Here is a 22511-nt window from a genome sequence, read left to right on the forward strand (position 1 = left end):
AAGCAAGTTCTTAAGAGTTTTGCAAATCTGAGTTTCATTTTTCTCATACAGAGTTTCATTTTGTAAATGAATATCAATAAAAACTACAAAGTAAATTTATGATTAAGAGAAGATTTCAATAGTCTAACTTAGCTATGGGAAACTAATAGGCAACTTACTTAGCACACAGTTTTTTAAAAAGTGTGTGTGTGTGTGTGTGTGTGTGTGTGTGTGTGTGTGTAACCACTCATAAAGGACAAAGAATCCCCTGGAGGTAGAGTTATAGGGAATTGTAAGCCACCTGATACGGGTATTGGAACAGAACTTGGGTCCTCTGAGCCATCTCTATACCCTGTGTATGACAGCTTGAGTGAAAGACTTCCTGTTTGTTTTCTTTATATGTTTGCTTATTTATTTGTTTGTTTTTTAAATTTTTTTACTTACTAAATTTACATAGCACACACTGCCCTCCTCCTAGTCACCCCCTCACACAATCCTCCCTCCCCTTCTAGGTATCCACTCCCTATCCCCCCATGCTGGCACATCAAGTCTCTTCAAGGGCACCTGGCAAGAAGAACATATCCCACATACAGTTAACAGATTTTGGGGTAGCCCCCGCTCTAGTTGTTCAGGACTCAAATGAAGACCAAGCTACACATCTGCTACATATGTGCGGGGAAGCTTAGGTCCAGCCCATGTATGTTCTTTGGTTGGTGCTTCAGTCTCTGAGAATCCCAAGGGCCAAGGTTAGTTGACTCTGTTGGTCTTTCTGTGGAGTTCCTATCCCCTTTAGGGTGGTGATCCTTCCTCCTGTTCTTTCCTAAGAGTCTCCAAGCTCCATCCACTGTTTGCCTGTGGGTGTCTGCATCTGAGTCAGCTGCTGGGTGGAGCGTCTCACAGGACAGCCATGTTAGACTCCTATCTGCAAGAAAAACAGAGTATCATTAATAGTGTCAGGAATTGGTACTTGCCCATAGGATGAGTCTCAAGTTGGGCTGGTTATTGGTTGGCCATTCCCTTAGTCTATGCTTGATCCCTTGTAGAAAACAAAAGAAAAATTTTGGGTCAAAAGTTTTGTGGGTGGGTTGGTGTCCCTATCATTCTGTTGGGAATCCCACCTGGCTACAGAAGGTGGCCTCTTCAGGTTCCATATCCCCTATGCTGTGAGTCACAGCTAAGGACAACCCTATTGATTCTCGTGGGATTCTTGGACACCTCCCTTATCCAGGTCTCTGTTTCATCCTGGAGATGCATTATACTGAGTAAAATAAACCAGGCCCAAGACGATAAATGTTGAATAAAATACTTATAAGATACTTGTTCATAGAAACAAAAAGTACAGTAGTGTTTGTAGGAGTTGGAAAAGGAAGAATTCCAGAGGCTGGAAGAGAAAGAAATTGTTTAGAGATATGCGTAGAGTTTGGGGACTATAAAAAAGCTACATATTGATGGGTAAAGATGGTTACTGAACATGGAGCATACCTCAGTTGTGCTGCAGATACAATTAGAAATGATTGTGCGATAATGTTGTGACATGTGCATTCTACTACAGTAATAACCATAGCAGCAGCCACATGTGAACAGTGAAGCTCAGTTTTTAAAACCGATAGAGAGGCAGGAGGATCTCTGTGAGGTACATAGTAAGACCCTGTCTTTAAAAACTAACAAACAGGCAGCAAGATGGCTCAGGAGATAGAGGCACTTGCAGCACAAGCCTGGAGACATGTGTTCCATCTCCAGAGCTCACAGAAAAGGAAAGGAGAGAGCTGGCTCCGTAAGGCCGTCCTCTGGCTTCCACCTATGCACTATGGCACATGTCCTCACACATCATACATACACAACAATGATTTTTAAAAATAAATACTATATAAGTCAGTGGCCTCTTGGGCACTGGCTAAGATCAAGAATAAAATACTTTATAAATTAAGAGAAAATTCCTTAGGTTGTGACCATTACATTCTTTATGTGAGAAAGTATTTTGACCTGTGGCTTTGGGATTTATACCAGTCTCAATATTGACAAGGTGAGCTACATTTTCACTGTTATAGCTTGTCTCTAAGCATACTCACTGGCCTCGAGTGCTTTAAGAAGTAGTGTGTTCTGGTGCATTTATGGCCTCCAGATCATTCTCGTTAGATTCTTGATTCTTGATTGTGAGAATGAGTGGTTCTGTTTCTTGTGCCTTCTCCTGAGCGCCTTTCCTTCTGTTTGTTTTGTATAATTCCACTGGCTCTGTTAGTTTTTGCTCTAGCTTACTATATTTTTTTTGTACTATCCCTTAGTATCCTGTGTCCTAATGAGGGAGAGAAAGGGAGTGGATCTGACTGGGATGGAAGGTAGGCAGAAACTGAGAGAAGTAGACGGAGGGAAAACTGTAGTCACAATATAGTATGTGAGAAAAAAAATCTGTTTTTCAGTAAGAGGAGAAAAACAGGTAAAAAAATAGTATCTTAGGTTGTATATTTTAAGTATACTCAACAAATTTTTTATATATGTTTACTGTACTTGATTTTGTCAGTACCTTTGACATCATTAGAAAACTTTTTTTTTTTTTTTTTTACTGATTACAACAAATTATTCATATAAAGAAATAAATATGTCCAGGTAACTCCTGATTAAAAGACTGTTGAGTTTACTTGGGTGGAGGAGACAACTGAAAGCTTAACATTGGTTTCCTCATGTCTCCTCAGGTATACCTTGAAAGGCTCTTAACATATGCAGAGATTGACATCTGTCCAGCCAATTGGAAGCGCATTGTTCTAGGGGCAATCCTGCTGGCCTCTAAGGTGTGGGATGACCAGGCTGTATGGAATGTGGATTACTGCCAGATCCTGAAAGACATCACAGTAGAGGACATGTAAGTGTTTCGGGAATGAGTAACAAGGATACCATGCCTATTTGGGGTGGTAAAAAGTGAGTGAACTTAGCTGACTGTTTTAAACCAGCCCAGCAGGGAACCTAGCTATGGAAATGTAGTGAATTGTGTTTCTCATCACTTTGATCAGGAACAGGTGCTGGCAATACTTTCTGGTTTTAGGAAGTATTTGCTGAAACTCTGTTACAGGTAAATATTTCTTTGGGGATTCATATTTGGGTTCCTGTGTCACATCAGCATAGTAATAAAGTCTATATTCCTCTGTGGGCAACAAGCCTAACCCAAGAAGTTCAAAAGCTAAATTAGAGTGTTTTCATTTGGATTCTGAGGACATAGTACATGCTTTAACATATTTGGCAAGTTCAGATACTGAAAATCAGTTCTGTATTCTGGGGCTTGATTTGCACAAGCATCATTCCACCATTCTCTCTGCAAGTCCAATGGAGGAGCCCCGCCACATGAGGACAACTGTCCACCTAGCTCCCAGGGTTATGTGATGATGTCCTAGCTGGACTAGACCTCAGATTCTGTGAGAATTATTGGCTGAAGGTCTATACATAGGTGTCAGGGAACTAAGAAGGGAAGGCTCAAATCATAGAAGCACTCAACCCTCTCAGCCACCAGGAGTCTTTTGTGCATTATTGTCAGTTGTTGTGCTCATTACTTGGCTTATCTCTTCAGCTAACCTCCTTGAGGAAGGAGGTTACCAGCTATATACTAGTCACATCACATTCTTGGCCCAATAGCCCTAGAGCAAGAATCTTTATGTAACCTTTGTGGGAGAGTCACCAGGCTAGAGGCACATTGGCTAGTAAATGATATAGCCAGAATTTATATTTCTTCACTTGGGAATGGTTGAAGCCAAAATTGTCTAAGCTATATATGATACTGTATTTTTAAATGATTATCTGTCTATCTATTGGGATTCAAGTCCTTTTCTATACAAAAACATATAAAATCTGACTAAAATTCCTTCAGCTGAAATTTAGTGTAAAGAATTGTTTGGAGGCTGGAGATAGAGCTCAAAGATTTATCTTTGGACATATCTAAGATTCTTGGTTTGGACCCCAGTAGCTGCAAAAGAGAGAGGGAGGATTATTTTGATGAGCATACACTAAATATATGTTCTTTTGTTGGATCTTCAGTACCATAAGCAATTATCTATTATAATGAGGTTGGATTTTTTTTTTCAAGTAAGGATTTTCTTGAAGAAACTAGTTTTTTTAAAGCATTATTTTATATATAATACTAGTATTCATGCAAACTATCGAACTCATACAAAAGTTCTATGTGTTCCATATTTTGTCAAAAGAAAAATAATGTTTTTTTAGACTAGTTTCTGGCCTTTCGTTGAACCCTGTTGGTGAGCAAGCTGACTAATTGCCAAGCAAACCACACGCTAATTCTCATCAGATCATAATAGCCTCTGGTGGATGATAGACCAGACCTCAGCCTCTTAAGTCATACAATAAAGTATGCCAGTTTTTGAGCAAAGGGAAAAAACATACAGTGACCACTTGGTTCCAGAATGTAGACTATAACCAGATGGGTCGTGCAATTGCCAGTGCTTAGAAGTGGAGACAGGAGGATCCAAAGTTCAAGGCCAGAGTATATATAAAAAGCCCTTTTGAGGAAAATAGAATGTGTCCTTGTCCATGAACTTCTTGTGCCTTTCACCTACCTCAGGAGACTACAGGCCTCCATTAGGCCTGCTCCTCTTTCTCCTGACTAATTAACAGGCAGGCAGCCTGTTGAAATCTTGTATGATGACCCCTCCATTTGTTTTGAGTGCCAAAGTTCTTGATTTGAATAGGCTATGTATCTATGTGCTGAGAAGCCTATGTATTCTCAGAGGGAAACCAGTGACACACTTGGAGATCTGTGGTGTACAAGTTTGACTGTCCTGTCCCAGCCCCAAGCAAAAATCCCAAGGCTATGGAATTCTTTCTAGTAGGGCATCAGTGAAAAGAATGCTTTGTGTAGTGATCTGCCATGACCACAGAAGTCTTCACATATTTAGCTTGGTTTGTCCATCCCTAAAAAAATTTTGGAAAATTGTATCTGTCTGCTATGAGGTGATGCTAACACTTTTTTTATTAAGTGTGATAGCACACACCTTTAATCCAAGCACACAGAGACTGATACAGGAGTATCCATGAGTTCCAGGCCAGCCAGATACCAAGACTTCAGAGGATGTGGACAGTTTTCTCTCATCATAATTTGTGATTAACCCCATTTTAAAAATGGCAAGTGTCAGCTAGACCCTGAGTGTCCGTAGAGTCTGGAGTTTTAGATTATCCCTTTTCTCATTGACTTGACTTTCTTTTGAGTTTCTTTGCTCCTTAATCTTTTCTTAAATTATCTGTAACAGAAAACATCCATACAAAGTGACACTGTAGTGCTACTTTCTGGACTGTAATAGTATCACTTATAAACTTCCTCACCTCCTTATTGCTCAGGTGATTAACACAGTATAAAGAGTCAGCTATGGTGGTACATACCTGTAATCTCAGCACTCAGAAGCGTAGGAGAACGCTATAAATTTCAGAGCAGCCTGGACCCTGTGTCAAAATAAATAAATAAATAAAATAGGAATCTTTAAAGGTTATAGAATAAACTAAATCTATTAATGAGGTTGGTATAGCTGATTTGTTACTCCACCAGTTCATAATTTTATGTATGATTTTTACCTAGTGACATAATTACTTGAGTTGTTATCTTATCTTGAGTAATATAATAGCTTCGAGACTGTGACATTACAAGGGATTTTTTTTTTTTTTTTAACCAAAGCAGCTTTTATTTGAGGCAAGGAGAAGTCTAACCCATAGGATTAAGCACTCAAATTTAAATGTTAGTGGCAGAACTTGGGCTATAAATCTTGCTTCTCTTTGGTTGGAAAGGGTACTCATGTTAAAGTCCTCCAAGTGGGTAAGAAGAAAGACCAAGAAAGGCTGGAAGAAACACCTCAGCTACTGGTACTGCCCTCCAGATTCTACATCAGATTAACAAACTCACCATCTGATCTGCAAGGTGCCACCCATTGCAGAGGGACACAGGCCACAGGACACTTGCAAGGGCAGATGAGGCAGAAAGAACAGGTGTAAGTTGCTTGGGGATGAGCAGGGATCCATCCTCCATGGCTTCAGACTTGCGTGGAAGGGGTCATCCTTGTGTTTGGCACAGCTCATCAAGGCGCCCACCCTCCAGCTCCTGTTGTAGCTGAGTAGAGTGGTCATGTCCTCTCTGCTTAGCTCAAATTCAAAGACCTTAACTTTCTCAGCAATGCGTTCTGGTGTCAGCACCGGGGCTGTAGTTTTATTGTACTTGGCTGCAATTGCCTTGATCCTGGGATTTTCCAGGAGAGATGGATCTTCAGGGTTGGCCCAGGGCCTGTCAGGAGAACCAAGGGGACTGTATGCAGTCACCATGATACCTTTGCAATGGCAGTATTCAGTCAGCTTCTCTTGAGTTAGGTATGGCTGACATTTGATCTCTTTAACCACAGGCTTGTATTTTAAGCCAAGTTTGTTCAAGATCCTCTCAATCTGAAGAGGGTTGAAGTTGAAACACCAATTGCTTTTACCAAACCTTCATCCACTAGTTGTTCCATAGCCGTCCAAGTGTCCACAACATCCATGTCACTAGGAATCATGTTTCCTGATGCATCCAGTGAGAAATAATTGGGCCCAGGCTTGAGGCCCGTCAGCTAATGAATAAGGTAGAGATCCAGCTGCAGGTCACTGAGTGTCTTTTGGCAGGCTCCTTTCACCATGCTCTTTTCGTGGAACGTACACCACAGCTTGCTGACTGGCGCTTCAGTACCTGCTCCTTGAGCTTCTTCTGGAGGGCCACTCCCACTTCCTTCTGTTACACCTGAGTGCAGTCAGTGTGGCGATACTCCATGTCAATAGCAACCTTCACAGCCTTAGTCACCTGGCCAGGAGTAGACTTCCAGGTGCCCAGGCCCAGGGTAGGCGTCTTGGTGCTGTTGTTGAGTTCCAGATGGCTAGCCGTGGTTGCTGTACATTACACACCTGGACTGGCTGATGTGCCAGGAATTTTGTTATATAAGTGCCACTGAACTATTTTGCTGTTTTCTGAATGACATACTAAACTCATTTTCATCTGTTAATACAAATTACCTAAGTCCATCAACGTGTGTGTGTGTGTGTGTGTGTGTGTGTGTGTGTGTGTGTGTATTTATTTTAGCTGGCCACTGAAATTGTTTTCTCAATAGTAACACTCCAGAAATTCCTCCTTGGGAAAAGGAACTGGCTTAAGGCTGGGTGCATTCCTGCCTAGCTTCTTAAAACAGAAGAAAAGTGGTGGAAAGAGGCCATACCACTGATTTGTTTCATCTCAGAGGCTATTGCTGGCCAGTGAGCTTTAGCAGACAAAAGTGGTAGTTGGAGTTGTAGGAGTCTTTCCTCCATGTTGTGCTTCTCAGCATACTTGAAGAATTTTTTTCCTGCAGGTAAATGGGTAGTCCAGCACTAAAACTAGAACACACAGAGCAACTAGAACAAACTAGAACAACCCTGTAACAGGTTCTGGCTGTTAGCAGCCAAATTAGATCTCCTCAGAGTTCAAACATTCAAGATCTGACACATAAAAGTCAGGATATAGCCATAATTGGCAATAATGTTTTTAAAGAAGACATCAAGTTAAAATGGGGTCATCAGGATGGGACCTAATCAAATGTGTCTGTTGTCCTTACAAATGGACAAGATTAAGTCATAGACACATAGAGAGGTGGCAGGGTGAAGGTGCAGAGGAGGCAGTAATTTCTAACCAAGGAGAAAGGCCACAGCAGATGGTTTGGTATTGACCTGTAATCCTTCGGAACCATGGGAAGTCATTTGTTGCTTGGGACACTCAGTCGGTCTCCCTGGTATTTGGTCCTAGTTTTCTGAGGACATTGTTACAGATTTAAGTGTTGGAAAATCTTACTCTAACAAATTCCTGAAAATTAAGGGGTAAGAGCAGCTTTGTAACTCAGTTCAAAGGGCTAGAAGAATTTGGAGGCATGTTTTCAAACGGAAAGCTAACCGTGGATTCTTGGAGATTGTTGATAGAAATAGGGACATTGATGTTAGTTCTATTGAGGGCTCAGAAAGAATAGTTTTTGTAAGGAAGGTTGTTTCATCCCAGTATAAGTACAGATGCTGCATCATGACCAGACCTGAGAGTAATAGGTATAGAAGAGAGTGAAGATTCCTGACTCAAAGGGCCAGCAAATATCTTCAACAAAATTATAGAAGAAAACTTTGCTAACCTAAAGAAGGAAATGCCCATAAACATATAAGACACCTACAGAACACCAAACAGATGGGGCCAGAAAAGAAATTCCTTTCCTCATACAATAATTAAAACAACAAATGCACAGAACAAAAAAAGAATATTGAAAGCAGTAAGGGAAAAGGATCTAGTAACATACCAAGGCGGACCTTTCAGAATTATACCAGACTTCTCAACAGAGACTCTGAAAGCCAGAAGATCCTGGGCAGATGTCATACTGACCCTAAGAGACCAAAAATGCCAAACTTAGGCTATTATACCCAGCAAAACTCTCAATTACCATAGATGGAGAAGCCAAGGTATTCCATGACAAAACTACACTTACACAATGTCTTTCCACAAATCCAGCCCTACAGAAGATAATAGAAGGAAAAATCCAACACAAGGAGGGGAACTACACCCAAGAAAAAGCAAGAAATTAATCTTCTCAGAACAACTCCAAAAAGAAGAGAACCACACAAACATAATTCTACCTCTAACAACATACTCACACTTACGGGACACAGTGAAAGCAGTGCTAAGAGGAAAACTCATCGCTCTGAGTGCCTCCAAAAAGAAACAGGAGAGAGCAGACATTAGCAACTTGACAGTACATCTGAAAGTTCTAGAACAAAAAGAAGCAAATACACACAAGAGTAATGGATGGCAGAAAATAAACTGAGAGCTGAGATCAACCAAATAGAAACACAGAACTACAGAAAGAATCAACAAAACTAGGACCTGGTTCTTTGAGAAAATCAACAATATAGATAAACCCTTAGTCAGACTAACCAGTGGGCACAGAAACAGTATCCAAATTAACAAAATCAGGAATGAAAGGGGAGACATGGCAACAGAAACTGAGAAAATTGAAAAAATAATAAGATCCTACTACAAAAGTCTATGCTTAAGAAAACTGAAAAACCTGAATGAAATGGATGATTTTCTAGACAAATACCAGGTACCAAAGTTAAATCAGGATCAGATTTAACCATTTAAACAGTCCCCAACCCCCCACCCCCAAGGAAATAGAAGCAATGATTAGAAGTCTCCCAACCAAAAAAATTCAATGTAATCCCCACCAAAATTCTAACTCAATTCTTCAGAGTTAGAAAGAGCAATTCTCAAATTCATTTAGAATAACAAAATCTCAGGATAGTGAAAACTATTCTCAATAATAAAAGAACTTCTGGGGGAATCACCATCCCTGACCTCAAGCTATATTATAGAGCAATAGTGGTAAAAATTGCATGATATTGGTACAGAGACAGGCAGGTAGATCAGTGGAATAGAATTGAAGACTCAGAAATGAATCCACATACCTATGATCACTTGATCTTTGACAAAGGAGCTAAACCATCCAGTGGAAAAAGACAGCATTTTCAACCAATGGTGCTGGTTCAACTGGAGGACAACATGTAGAAGAATGCAAATTGATCCATTCTTATTTCCTTGCACAAAGCTCAAGTCCAAGTAGATCAAGGACCTCCACATAAAGCCAGATAGGCTGAATCTAATAGAAGAGAAATTGGGAAAGAACCTTGAACATAAAGGCACAGGGCAAAATTTCAAGAACAGAACACCAATGGCTCTTGTTCTAAGATCAACAATTGATAAATGGGATCTCATAAAATTGCAAAGTGGCAAAGGATACCGTCAATAGGACAAAATGGCAACTCACAGATTGGGAAAAGATCTTTACCAACCCTACATCTGATAGAGGGCTAATAGCCGATCTATAGCCAATATATACAACAAACTCAAGGAGTTAGACTCCAGAGAATCAAATAACCCTATTAAGAAGTGGAGTACAGAGCTAAACAAAGAATTCTCAACTGAGGATTCTCGAATGGCTGAGAAGCATCTAAAGAAATGTTCAACATCCTTAGTTATCAGGGAAATGCAAATCAAAATGACTCTGAGTTTCTACCTCACACCAGTCAGAATGGCTAAGATCAAAAACTCAGGTGACAGCAGATGGTGGTGAGGTGTGGAGAAAGAGGAAGACTCCTCCATTATTGGTGGGATTACAAACTAGTACAACCACTCTGGAAATCACTCTGGCAGTTCCTCAGAAAATTGTAAGTAGGTCTCCCTGAAGACCCTGCTATACCACTCCTGGGCATATACCCAAAAGATGTTCCAACATATAACAAGGACACATGTTCCACTATGTTCATAGCAGCCTTATTTATAATAGAAACTGGAAACAACCCAGATGTCTCTCAACAGAAAAATGGATACAGAAAATGTGGTACATATACACAATGGAGTACTATTCAGTGATTAAAAACAATGACTTCATGAAATTTGCAGGCAAATGTATAGAACTAGAAAATACATCCTGAGTGAGGTAACCAAGACACAAAAGAACACACATTATATATACTCACTAATAGGTAGATACGAACCCAAAAGCTCACAATGCCTATGATATAACCTACAGACCTTATGGAGCAGAGAAGAAAAGAAGATCAGGGGATGGATGCTTCAGTCCTGCATTAAGGGAGGGGACAGGATGATTGTGAGAGATGGAAGGGAGGGGGAAAGGAGGAGGAAGAAATAAAGGTGGCAGTGTCAGGAACTGGAGGAGATGAGAGGAACAGAGAGTCAGGAAATCAAACAAAAATATGTGGGGTGGGGTGTGAGGAATTGTGGATAGCCACTGGAGGGTCCCAGACACCAGGGAAACATGAGGTTCCCAGGCCCCAGCAGCGATGACATTACCTGAAATGCAAATGGAACGGGAGATAGAACCTGTTGAGAGCACCTCCAGTACCATGGTCTAGCGATGGGGCCACCCACCCATCTTAAAAGTTTTTAACTCAGAAATGTTCGCATCCAAAGGAAGAACAGGGACAAAAAAATGGAACAGAGACTGAAGGAAGAGCCAACCGGGGACTGCCCCACCTGGGGATCCATTATGTCTGCAGACATCAAACCCAATACTCTTGCTGTAGTCAAGAGGCGCTTGCTGACAAGAACGTAGTGTGACAGTTCTTTGGGAGGTCTGGCCAGCAATTGACCAATGCAGATGTGGATGTTTGGAGCCAACCATCACACTGAGCTCAGAGAACCTGGTGGGGGAGCTGGCGGAAGGACTGGAGGAGTGGGGGGGGGCAATTGAAACCCCATTGCAAAAACAATATGGGCTAGCCAGACCACTCAGTTCTCCCAGAATCTAGACCACCAGCCAAGGAGTGTACCTAGGGGGATCCATGACTCCAGATATATATGTAAAAGAGGATGGCCTTGCCTGACAGCAATGGAAAGGGGAGGCCCTTGGTCCTGGGGAGGTTTGATGCCCCAGTGTAGGGGGATCCTGCAGCGGTGGGGCTGGAGAATGTGGATGGGTGAGGGAACACTCATACAGGCAAAGGCAAGGGGGCAGACGTGGGATGGGGCATTGGAGGGGTACCTGAGAAGGGGATATCATGGGATGGTGTTGGTGGAGGGGGTAACTGGGAAGTGGGATATCATTTGAGATGTAAACAATGGAATGATTAATATAAATAAAAGAATTCAGCAGGAGGGATTTTTAGTGAAGTGCTAAAGGTGTGTTTGATTTTACTTTATTTTAGTCAGAGTAAAGTATAAGAGGAGAGGAAATAAGCTTCACACAGAATTGCTAATTAAGAATTAAATGTTCAAGTTGAACATCTGGAACTAAGACAATTTTATAATCTTAGCTTTTCATGTTGTAAAAGGTGAGTTACTGCTCTAGAGAGAGCAGTGAAGTGTGAATGGGTAGTGTGCTAAACTTGGTTTAATCAGCCATGTCACTGGTTTCAACTATAAAGCACAGGCATGGGACAAAACAAAATAAGATTGCTGGACATACTTAGGAATTCTGCAGGACAGGGCTGTAGAAGTATCTGTGACCCAAGCATGATGTGCAGTCCCAGGTAGAACTGTTATCCAGTGACAGTGTCAACTAAGAAGATTCAGCTAGAATGTGCCTTCTTTGTTTTAGACTTGCTTGAGATTCATATCCCCTTTCTCCCTAGGTAAAAGATTTCTGCCTTTTGCAGAGGTAATGAGTATCCTGTATCTGTCCACTCTTGTATTTTGGTGGCAGATAACTTCAGATTTGCAGGTTCACATCTAGGAAGGAATTTTATCTTAGAAACAACGCCTAGAATTTCACTCATTCCTGATTTCAAGCATATGTAGATTAGACTAGATTTAGAGACATTACTGGAGTACTTGAAAGGAGGCAGGATGAAATGAATATGTTCTGTATGTGAGGACTTGAAGCTTGGAGGCCAGATGATGGTGTTGTGAAGCCAAACCCAAATTCCTATGAGAAGTTCTAATCATTTAAAGGAAAGATTTTTGAAGAAGTAAAGTTTATGGTCTGTAGGGTAAACTCTGATGTAGTATGACTGGAACACAGAGAACCTAAGGACATAACAGCATGGTTGAGGTCGTGAGAAACCCAGAAGAATGACTACTTGTAAGACAAGGAGGAAAACTTCAGACTACAGATGCCACCCTCCTACAGAAGAGAGCGTGTGTTAACTGTGGCATTGGTCACAGCAGTCTTGGCAGACTAATAAGCAGTAAACCGGTGAAGGTACAGTTACCGAGGGATCTGTAGCTTTGAGCCACATTTGTAAAGAGGCTTCACACTGTTGTTGGGTGATAAAGTGGAGCCCTTAAACCCTACTTTTTTATTTTATTTAATTTTTTAAAGAAATCCTTGTTTCCTACTTTTGCACTAAAGCTTGGTAAGTCCTCTAGAGTGAAAGGGAGCATATCATTCAAGTGACTTGAGGAAAGAAAATGCCTCTTATAGAGGAGAGCAGGATTGAGGCCTCCTCGGAAGCAAGGAGCCTGCTCCAAGATAAAGATGAACACAGCCTGCTCCGAAGTGGACTGTGTTCCCAGTGTCCTCAAGTCTGACACCTCTCTGGAGTCTGCCTGCTATGTGCAGAGGGTAGTAGAACAAGGTTTGCATAGCCACTGGACCTATACTCCTATCTGCAACTGTCTGGGGGAGCAGTTGGTTCCATTTATCAACTTGTATTGATCTCATTTCGACAGACAGTCATGCTCCCCTACACCAGGCCAATCTTGTGCAGATAGAAATAAACCACAGACTAGTTGTTAAGTTCTCACACCATTACAAAGCAGTTTTTTAACAACAAAGTATCAAATGATGGTTGCTGAACATGGGAAAGCAGATACTGAGGCCTGGTTGTGTTGAGTTCTACGGGCTTGTATAGCTTGGGTGTGGGTGTGGGTGTGGGTGTGGGTGTGGGTGTGGGTGTGTGCATGTGTAGAGGTCTGAACATTGGATGTCAGTCTTCCCCCGCCACCTTGAGACAGGGCTCTCAGTCCTTGGCCAATCTATACAGCAAGCTGGCTGCCCAGTGAACTGAGGATTCTCCACTTTGCAACTCTATTTGGAGCGCTGGAATTATACTTATTCACTGTTGCATCCAGCCTTTACTTGGGTTTGAAGGGTTCTGAGTCATGTCATTGTATTTTCAAGGTAAGCACTTTACCTACTGAGCCATCTTTCTAATCTCTAGTCAGATATTTCTAAACATTTCATTTGGCATTTGTATGATTTGCTTTTGTTTAGTAGTCCCTTAAGAGTCATTTTCATATGTATTCAAGGGATTCTTCAGTGACCAGAAGCCAGGCTACTTGACTGTGTATCACAGACAAATGAGGACATAAATAACCTTAGTCCCTCTTGTAGGTGCCTGATACCTGTTGTTGTTGTTGTCCAGTTTATAGTTAAAATATACATAGCATGAAACTTTCATTTTTAGCATGTAGGAACTACACTATTGTGCAGCTAGCTGTCTCTTCTTTTCCTCCCTCCAGCCTAGCCAGCATTCTTGTAGGGTCTGTGTGCTACTCAAGGTACCTCACGTGAGTAAAATCAAGTAAGGCTTACTTCTTGTAGGTATACCTTGTAGATATTCTTGTTTTCCTCAGAGCTTATTTGTCTTACGACCTGTCATTATTTTCTTTTTAAGACTGAATACTCTTTCATTTGTGTACACTGTCCCATTTTGTTTACCCACTTGGCACCTGCCAGTAGTCACTTTCTGGTGCTTGCACATTGGTTAGTGTACCGTGACCGTGGCTGTAAAGACACCTTGGAACTCTTTCAGTTCATTGTTCCTAGGCTGTTGCTACATTCAAAAGCTTTTGAACTCAGTGCTCTAGAAAGACTGGCGTGGAATGAAAACAACTCTGTACTCTATTTTTGAGTCCTGTTTTCAGCTTCACTAAATGTCATAAGGTCATTTCTGTACTGTGCCAAGCTAGTTTAGCAGTTGCTTTTAAAAGGTGCTTTTTATTGACTGAAATATGTACCGTAGATGTGATACCAGAACTGTGTCCACAGAATGACCCACATGAGGGCAGGAGTCTCATTGAGCCTATTTCTTTTGTACCATTGTTAGTTTCTTTTAATGTACTACAATGTAAGCTTTCAGATGTGTTCTTAAATTCATTCTGTGAATTGAAAAATCAAGGCAGTGGAAATCATTCTTATTTCAAAAGTCTTGTTTGAGTTTGCTAGGCTGGCTACAAACCTGTCATCCATCCTTTTCAGTCAAGTTCCAGAATGTAGGGAATATAGAAGTCATCACAGGGGCTCAGACTAGCTCTCAGAGTGATGAAGAGATTTTCTTCTTAGAATAAGTTCTTCAGTGCTGCCCATTCATCGCCAGAAGGTAGTCTGTACCCATAAGCTGCTGCCACATGCTCACTTAAAATTACTTTTATTGAATCTCACTTAAATAAAACAGGGTTGGTTTTTAAAGTTTTTTTTTTTTTTAAATCCTAGTAAGTCCTAAATACCACTGATTTAAAATTTCTTAAAAGTTCAAAATTCAGTACAGTCTGTGCATTTGGTACATGTGAGCTTCTTTCACACGCACATATAAAAACAAACAAGATGTTCATTTTTGTCCAAATAAAAGACCTGAGAGCAGTATCACTCGGAACTTCCTTAGCAGCTTATATAACTGACTGATTTACTTCCTTTCTTTGTTTCTTATTTAAAAATTTTATTCTTCGAGATTTGTGCAGTGTGCTTTTACCGTCATTCTCTCTTACCAGATCTACCCCTGTCCATTCCCACCCAACTTTGTGTCCTCTTTTTTTTCTTAATTTATTTATTTACTTTATGTCCCAATTACAGCTTCTCCTCTCTCCTCCCAGTTCTTTCCTCTCTCCTTCCCCTCCCCAAGTCCCTTTTTCCTCTGATATCAGCCAGCGTTAGCATAGCATGTTGCAGAAGAACTAGGCACATCTTCTGATGCAGCTAGATAAGGCAACCCAGTTAGAGGAAAGGGATCCAGAGGCAAGCAGTGTAGTTGGAGGTGGCTCCTGCTTTTACTTTAGGAGTCCCACATGAAGACTTAGTTACATAACTGTTATATATGTGTAGAGGACTTACATGTATGCTCTCTGGTTGGTGGTTCAGTCTCTATGAGCTCTTATGAGCCCCGGTTAGTTGATTCTGTAGGTTTTCTTTTTAAAATTTTTTTTATTAGATATTTTATTTACATTTCAGATGTTATCCCCTTACCCCATTTCTCCTCCCCCCCACCCAGGAACCTCCTATCCCATCCTCCCCTCCTGCTTCTATGAGGATGTGCCCCCACCTACTCCCCCACTCCCACTTCCCCACCCTCAAATTCCCCCACACTCAGCGTCCAGCCTTCATGCGACCAAGAATCTCCTCTCCCACCTATGCCCAACAAGGCCATCCTCCCCTACCTATACAGCTGGATCCATGGGGCCCTCTCTATGTGCTGGTGGTTTAGACCCTGGGAGCTCTAGTTGGTTGGTATTGTTGCTCTCCTCATGGGGCTGCAAAACCTTTCACCTCCTTCAGTCTTCTCTCTAACTCCTCTATTGGGAACCCCTTGATCAGTTCAATGGTTAGCTGTGAGCATCTCCTCTGAATATGTCAGACTCTGGTAGACCTCTAAGGAGACAGCTATATCAGACTCCTGTCAGCATGCACTTCCTGACTTCCACATCAGCATCTACCTTTGGTGACTGCACATGGGATGGATACCCAGGTGGAATGGTCTCCAGATGGCCCCTCCTTCAGTTTCTGTCCCACACTTTGCCTCCATATTTGCTCCCTTGAGTATTTTGTTGCTCCTTCTAAGAAGGACCGAAGCACCCACACTTGGTCTTGCTTCTTGAGCTTCATGTGGTCTGTGAGTTGAATCTTGAGTATTTCAAACTTCTGGGCTAATATCCGATTATCAGTGAGTGAATACCATGTATGTTCTTTTGTGATTGGGTTACCTCACTCAGGATATTTTCTAGTTCCATCCATTTACCTAAGAATTTCTCAAATTCATTGTTTTTAATAGCTGAGTAATACTCCATTGTGTAAATGTACCACATTTTTTGTATCCATTCCTCTGTTGAAGGACATCTGGGTTGTTTCCAGCTTCTGGCTATTATAAATAAGGCTGCTATGAACATAGTGGAGCATAAATCCTTGTTATATGTTGGAGCATCTTCTGGGTATATGCCGAGGAGTGGTTTAGCTGGGTCCTCAGTCCAATTTTCTGAGGAACCACCAGACTGATTTCCAGTGTGGTTCACCATCTTGCAATCCCACCAACAATGGAGGTTTTCTTGTGGTGTCCTTGACCCCTGTCACCCTTTAATCTTTTTTCAGGATTCCTCAAGTTCCACTTAGTGTCTAACTGTGGGTCTCTGCATCTGTTTTTCTTTCAGTCTGTTGCTGGGTGAAGTCTTTGTGATGGCGGTTATGCTAGGCTCTTCAGGGTTGGACTCCATCTCATGGCACTGGTCTCAAGATGGATCAGTCATTGATTGACCATTCAAATTTTGCTCCATGTTTCATTGAGGGTTAACGGTTTTGTGGCTAGGTTGCTGTCTCAGTCCCTCCATTGGAAATGTGGTACCTGGTTACAAGAGATAGCCTGTTGAGGCTCTTTATCACCCATTACCTAGAATCTTAACTAGAGTCAGACTTATATATTCTTTGGGGTTTCCATTGTACTAAGTTTCTAGCTTATCCCAGAAATCCCCTCCCCCCGCGACACACACCAATCCATTTGTCTTTCCTAGTACTCTCCCTGTGTCCTCCACCCACCCTATCCCTCCTGTTCCCATCCCCATCCCCATCCCCACCCACCTGATCCCTCCGGCCTCCACCCCCAATGTCTAATCTGTTTCCCCTGATCATTTAGATTCAAGGGTTCTCTCATTGAGCCCTTGGTATTAATTAGCTTCTTTGGATCTGTGGATTGTAGCATGCTTAACCTATAGTTTAAGAATAATATCCACTTATAAGTTGAGTATATACACCATCTTTGTCTTTCAGGATCTGGGTTAACTCACTCAAGATGATTTCCATCCATTTGCCTGAAAATTTTATAATGTCCTTGTTTTAAATAGCATTGTGTAAATCTTCCACGTATTTTTTATTCTTCTATTGAAACATCTAAATGGTTTCCAGCTTCTGGATACAATAGAGAATAAAGCTGCTATGAACAGAGTTGAGTAAGTGTCCTTGTGATATAGTGGAACATCCTTTGAGTATCTGCCCAGGAGTGGTATAGATAGGTCTTCAGGTAGATCTATTCTCAGTCTTCTGAGAAACTGCCAAATTGATTTCCAAAGTGGTTGTACAAGTTTGCAATGGATGAGTGTTCCCCTTGTTCCACATCCTCTTTGCCAGTATGAGCTGTCTCTTGAATTTTTTATTTTTAGCTATTCTAACCAGTACTAAGATGGAAGGTCATTGTTGTTTTGATTTGCATTTCCCTTATGACTAAGGATGTTGAACATTTCTTAAGTGGTTTTTGGCCGTTAGAGATTACTTTGTCAAGAATTCTCCATTTAGATCTTTACCCCATTTTTAAAGTGGATTATTTGCTTTGTTGATACCTAGTTTCTTGAGTTTTTTTTTTTATATATTTTCGATATCAGTCCTCTATCAGAGGTCAAGATTGATGAAGATCTTTTTCCATTCTGAAGGATGCCATTCTGTTCTATTGTTGATGTCCTTTGTCTTAGAGAACCTTTTCAGTTTTATGAGGTCCTAATTTATTAATTCTTGACCTTAGTACTATTCAGGAAGTTGTTTCTTGTACCAATACGTTCAAGGCTATTCTCCACTTTTTCTTCTGTCAGGTTTAGTGTATCCAGTTTTATGTTGAGGTCTTTGATCCACTTGGACTTGAGTTTTGTGTGGGGTGATAGATATGGATCCACTTGCATTCTTCTTCATGCACACATCCAGATTGATCAGCCCCATTTGTTTAAACTGCTTCCTTTGTTGTTATTATTTATTTTTGTTTGTTTGTTTGTTTGGTTGGTTGGTTTGTTTTGTTTTCCATTCTATAGTTTTGGCTTCTTTGTCAAAAGTCAAGTGTCCTTAGGTGTATGGATTTACTTCTTAGTCTTCCATTCAGGTCCACTGATCAATCTGTCTGTTTTTATGCCAGTACCATGCAGTTTTATTACTATTGTTCTGTAGTACAGATTGAAGACAAGGATGATGATAACCTCCAGAAGTCCTTTTATTATATAGGATTGTTTTAGTTCCCCTGGGTTTTTTATTTTTCCATATTTAGTGGAGAATTGCTCTTTCAAAATCTGTAAAGAATTGTATTGGAATTTTGATGGGAATTGCATTGAATCTGTAGATTGCTTGAGCATAGGAAATCTTTCCATCTTCTGATATCTTCCTCATTTTCTTTCTTCAGAGAATTAAAGTTCTTATACAGATCCTTTATTTGCTTGGTTAGATTTACACCAAGATATTTTACATTATTTGTGGCTATTGTAATGGGTGTTCTTTCCCTCATCTCTTTCTCAGCCCAAATATCATTTGTGTAAAAGAGGACTACTGATTTTTTTTTTTAGTTGATTATTGTATCCAGCCACTGTTCTGAAGGTGCTTGCCATCTTTTTAGAAGTTTGCTGGTAGAATTTTGGAGTCACTTATGTATACCATCATATCATACTCGAATAGCAATACTTTGACTTCTTCCTTTCCTATTTGTATACCCTTGATCTGCTTTTATTGTCTTACTGCTCTACCTAAAACTTCAACTACTATATTGAATAGATAGGGTGAGAGTGGGCAGTCTTGTCATGTGCCTGATTTTAATGTAATGCTTTCAGTTTTTCTTCATTTAATTTGATATTCCTATTTACTTGGTATGCATTGCTTATGTTGTGTTTATGTATGTGCCTTGTATCCATGATCTCTCCAAGACTTTTTAACATGGAGGAGTGTTGGATTTTGTCAAAGACTTTTTCAGCATCTAATGAGATGATCATGTTTTCTTGTTTTGTTTTGTCTGTAGTTTGTTTATTTGGTGCATTACATTGATTGATTTTCCTCTGTTATGCCATTCCTGCATCACTGGAATGAAGCTTAATTGATCATGGTGGATGATGTTTTTTATGTGTTTTTAGATTTAGTTTGCTAGTATTTAATTGACTATTTTGCATTTCATAAGGGAAATTGGTCCGAAATTCTCTTTGTTGAGTCTGTGTGGTTTAGATATCAGGGTGAATGTGGCCTCATAAAAGAAATTTGGCGGTTTTCCTTCTATTTCCATTTTGTAGAATAATTTGAGGAGAATTGGAATTGGCGCTTCTTTGAAAGTCTTGGTAGAATTTCTTGACTAAAACCATTTAGACAGGGGTAGTGGCAATGGTGGCGCTGGCGGCTGTTCAACTTTTATCAATAAAATCATGCACTTCATTTAGATTTTCCAATTGTGTAGAGTACAGGTTTTTGAAATAAGACCCAATTATTCTTTGATCTTCTTTGGTGTCTCACCCCTTTTCATTTCTGATTTTGTTAATTTGGATATTTCCCCTCTGCAGTATCTTTAGTTTGGCTAAGGGTTTGTCTGTCTTCTTGATTTTTCTCAACCAATTCTGTTTCATTGATTCTTTGTATTTTTGCTTCTACTTTATTGATTTCAACCCTGACTTTGTTTCTTGACATCTACTCTTCTTTTTGTTGTAGAAATTTCAGGTATGCTAAGTCATTAATATGAGCTCTCATTAATTTCTTTATGAAGGCATGTAATACTATGAACTTTCCTCTTAACCACAAATTTCATTTTGTCCCATAAGTTTTGGCATGCTATACATTCATTTCCATTGAATTCTAAAATGTCTTTAATTTCTTCATTTCTACCTTGACCCAGATGTCATTCAGTAGAAAATTGTTCAATTTCTGTGAGTTTGTAGGCTTTCTGCCGTTTTTGTTGTTGTTGAAGTCCAGCTTTAATTCATGGTGGTCTGATATATACAAGACAAAGACAACTGAATTAACTCCCTGTATTTTTTTGTTGTTGTTGTTTTTGTTTTTCGAAACAGGGTTTTTCTGTGTAGTCCTGGCTGTCCTGGAACTCACTCTGTAGACCAGGCTGGCCTCGAACTCAGAAATCCACCTGCCTCTGCCTCCCAAGTGCTGGTATTAAAGTCGTGCACCACCATGCAACTCCCTGTATCTTATCAGTTCCGTCTTGGTGTTCTGTAAGCTTCTTGTACATTTATGGGCATCTTTTTCTTTAGGGTAGAGAAATTTTCTTTTATGATTTTGTTGAAAATATTTTTTGGACCTTTGAGCTGGGATGCTGCTGCTGCTGCCGCCACCGCCTCCTCCTCCTCCTCTTCTTCCTCCTCCTCCTCCTCTTTCTCATCATCATCCTTCTTCTTGGAATACTCCTCTTGTCCTCTTCCTCTTTTTCCTCCTCCTCTTCCTCCTTTTTTCCTTCTATTCCTGCTATTCTTCGTTTTGATATTTTTGTAGTGTCCCAGATTTCCTGGTTGTTTTGTGTCAGGAACTTTTTAGATTTACTTTTTTTTGGCTGATGTATCAGTATCTTTACTGTATGTTCTGCACCTGAGATTCTCTCTTCCATCTCTTGTAGTCTTTTGTGATGCTCACATCTATAGTTTGTGTTCCATCTCCAGGATTCCCTCAGTTTGTGTCTTCTTTATTGTTTCTGTTAGTATTTTCAGTTCTCGGATAGTTTAATTCATTTTCTTCACCTGTTTGATTGTATTTTTCTGTATTTCTTTAAGGGATTTGTTTATTTCCTCTTTATCAGCCTCCATCATCTTCAGAAGACTGAGTATAAGGCCATTTTTATGTGTGTGTGTGTGTGTGTGTGTGTGTGTGTGTGTGTGTGTGTGTGCTTTCACTGTGGTTGTTAGGCACAAGTTGGATGTGTGTGTGCTTTCACTGTGGTTGTTAGGCACAAGTTGAATGGGACTGAGTTTAGCCTGAGAGCAAGATAGTGGTGTACTGGCTTAGGTCTGAAGAGTGATGCATAGGATGTTCAGGACGCACCCAAGTTCAGCTTCACAAATGGGGAGTAAAGGCGAGGCCCCTACCAAGTGGGTTCCTCTGCTCAAATTCCTACATCTCTGGCTGCCCCTTCCCACCAGAGCTTCACCCTCCTTGCTCAGGACTCTTCTCACTTACCTAGAAAAACAGATGTCCTAGCTGAGAAACATAGAAGTCACACCGAATAGTTGCAGTGTACTATGTCAAAGGGCAGAAGCAGGTATCCCAGAGTGTTGGCCCAACATACTAGGTACTTACTTTCTGGGGAGAAAAACAGGACCAGCTCCTACAATAGTAACAAGTATCCCTACTTTGAAAGATGAATGAGTTATTCTTGGTATTGAAATATGAAAATTCACTCTGGCTGCTGCCATTCCTACTTATCAAAAAGAGCTGTCTGTGTACCTAAACACCTCTCCTCTCACTGTAGAGACCTCTCCAGCAGCCAGCCCCACATAAGACCTATTAGAAAGGCCCATCTAAAGACTAGCTAAGGGTGGAGTAGGGGTAGTCTGTCAGCTTCTTTAGCAAGTTCCACAACACCCAACTCAAAGCCCAGGGCCCTGGAATTCCTATAAGGGATCTCTCTAAAGCAGTTTCTGTTGATCATCACAGTCAGTCTTCATCTTTCTGGGTTCCAGCTCATGTGGATTTGCCTTTTAATACCTATTTGTTGGTCATATTGCATAGCTAGTGTTCAGCCAGCCAGTTAATTAGATCAGTTTTCTTCCTGGAAGATGTAATTTTCTGGAGTCTTCAATGGGTGGCAGCCATGCCTATTTGTAGGCAGCTAAGTGTGACTATTTTTGCTTTTGTTTTGTAGGAATGAACTTGAGCGGCAGTTCCTTGAGTTGCTGCAGTTTAACATCAATGTTCCTTCCAGTGTGTATGCCAAGTATTATTTTGATCTTCGTTCTCTGGCAGAAGCAAACAACCTGAGCTTTCCTCTGGAGCCCCTAAGCAGGGATCGTGCCCACAAGCTTGAGGTAAGGGGGATTCACACACCACTGCAGTGCATTGTCCCATTACCATTTC

At 40.7% G+C, this 22511-nt stretch overlaps 1 protein-coding gene and 1 pseudogene across 1 annotated transcript in view; one reads left to right on the forward strand and one right to left on the reverse strand.

Moving 5' to 3' along the window:
• Positions 1 to 22511, forward strand: part of Ccny (cyclin Y) — a 142658-nt gene that overhangs the window by 113747 nt on the left and 6400 nt on the right. Inside the window, exons 8-9 of the mRNA XM_028763794.1 lie at positions 2670 to 2836; positions 22300 to 22462. Of these exons, the coding sequence (XP_028619627.1) occupies positions 2670 to 2836; positions 22300 to 22462 (330 nt within the window). The remainder of the gene's footprint in view (positions 1 to 2669; positions 2837 to 22299; positions 22463 to 22511) is intronic.
• Positions 5866 to 10913, reverse strand: LOC114618069 (annotated as a pseudogene).

The sequence above is a fragment of the Grammomys surdaster genome, unplaced genomic scaffold (assembly GCF_004785775.1).
Source record: "Grammomys surdaster isolate TR1022 unplaced genomic scaffold, NIH_TR_1.0 140, whole genome shotgun sequence".
Classification (NCBI taxonomy): Eukaryota; Metazoa; Chordata; class Mammalia; order Rodentia; family Muridae; genus Grammomys; species Grammomys surdaster.